The following is a 1,250-nucleotide window of genomic DNA, read 5'->3' on the forward strand; positions in this document are numbered from 1 at the left end:
ATGTGTGTTGACACAAATCTGCTCTGCTCACTTACGGATGCTCCCTTACGAATTCCTAGGTCGCCTCGAGGAAACGAGCGGGCCGAGCTACGGAGGTTCTCGAGGTGGATATCCTTCGGCCGCGTTGGGTAGCGAGGATTGGTGTGAGCGGGCGCTTTCTTTTTTGAGCACGCTTCGATGTTTTGAAACGTGAAATGAGCCCGCTCCAAACGTCAGATCGACTGGACGAGTACCCGGCACGGGCCGGGGGAAGACCATCCAGTGTGGGCAGGATTCACCCACACAACAGGGTCCCAAAAGAAAGAAAGAAAATGCACGTGATCTGGGCGCCGGCGCCCCAGCGTAGAGGGCCGTGTGTAGCCCTCTTTTTGGTATAACAAAACGCACAGACCCCCTACCCGTCGGACTACGCCTGGACCCCTCACAGAGCAGCCCACGCACAGGTCACGCATCGGCAGATTTGACACCTGGTTCAGGCGTAGACAGCACACACTGGTCACAGTTGCATAGCCCTGCCGGGGGGGACGAGTTCGCAAGGTTAATATTAAAAGAATACAAAGTGGTGACAACCACTGAGTTCTCAGTGGACGACGAGCGTCGACTGAACAGAAGAGCGTCCCCGCGACGCCTCTCTCTCTCTCTCTCTCTCTCTCTCTCTCTCTCTCTCACAACGGTCCCAAAAAGAAGAAAGAAAATTTTTATTTTTCTTCCTTTTGGCGGGCACCTCGGCTAGCAAACCTCGTCGGCAGCTCGACGATGCTGGCACGTGGTCTCATCAGGCGCTCCTTCGCCGCGCGGAGCGCGCACACGATCGCGGTCCTCCCGGGCGATGGGATCGGCCCCGAGGTGATGGATGAGGCCGTCAAGGTGCTCGACAAGGCGGCCGGAAAATTCGGCCTCTCGCTCGACCTGCAGCCCGCGCTCATCGGCGGCGCGGCTTATGATGCGCACGGGGAGCACTTCCCCGAGTCGACGCGCGAGCTGTGCGCGCGCTCGGCCGCCATCCTCTACGGCTCGGTCGGCGGCCCGGTCGCTGAGCAGCACCTGCCAAAGTGGGCGGACGCCGAGAAGAATTCGATCCTCGGCATGCGGCGCGCCTTTGACCTGGCGGTCAACCTGCGGCCCGCGGCGATCTTCCCCTCGATCGCGCACGCGTGCCCGCTGCGGCCCGAGATCGTCGCCGAGGGCGTCGACCTCCTCATCGTCCGCGAGCTGCTCGGAGGCATCTAATTGGCGAGCACAACACTGTT

General features: G+C 60.7%; 1 protein-coding gene across 1 annotated transcript; it reads left to right on the forward strand.

Moving 5' to 3' along the window:
* Positions 1–756: 756 nt before the first annotated feature.
* EMIHUDRAFT_259018 (hypothetical protein) lies at positions 757–1,230 on the forward strand (the record flags this gene model as incomplete). Its single annotated transcript, XM_005758605.1, has 1 exon — positions 757–1,230. The coding sequence occupies one exon, from the start codon at positions 757–759 to the stop codon at positions 1,228–1,230; it is 474 nt and encodes a 157-aa protein (XP_005758662.1).
* Positions 1,231–1,250: the final 20 nt, after the last annotated feature.

Source organism: Emiliania huxleyi (genome assembly GCF_000372725.1).
Source record: "Emiliania huxleyi CCMP1516 unplaced genomic scaffold EMIHUscaffold_8521, whole genome shotgun sequence".
NCBI lineage: Eukaryota > Haptophyta > Isochrysidales > Noelaerhabdaceae > Emiliania > Emiliania huxleyi.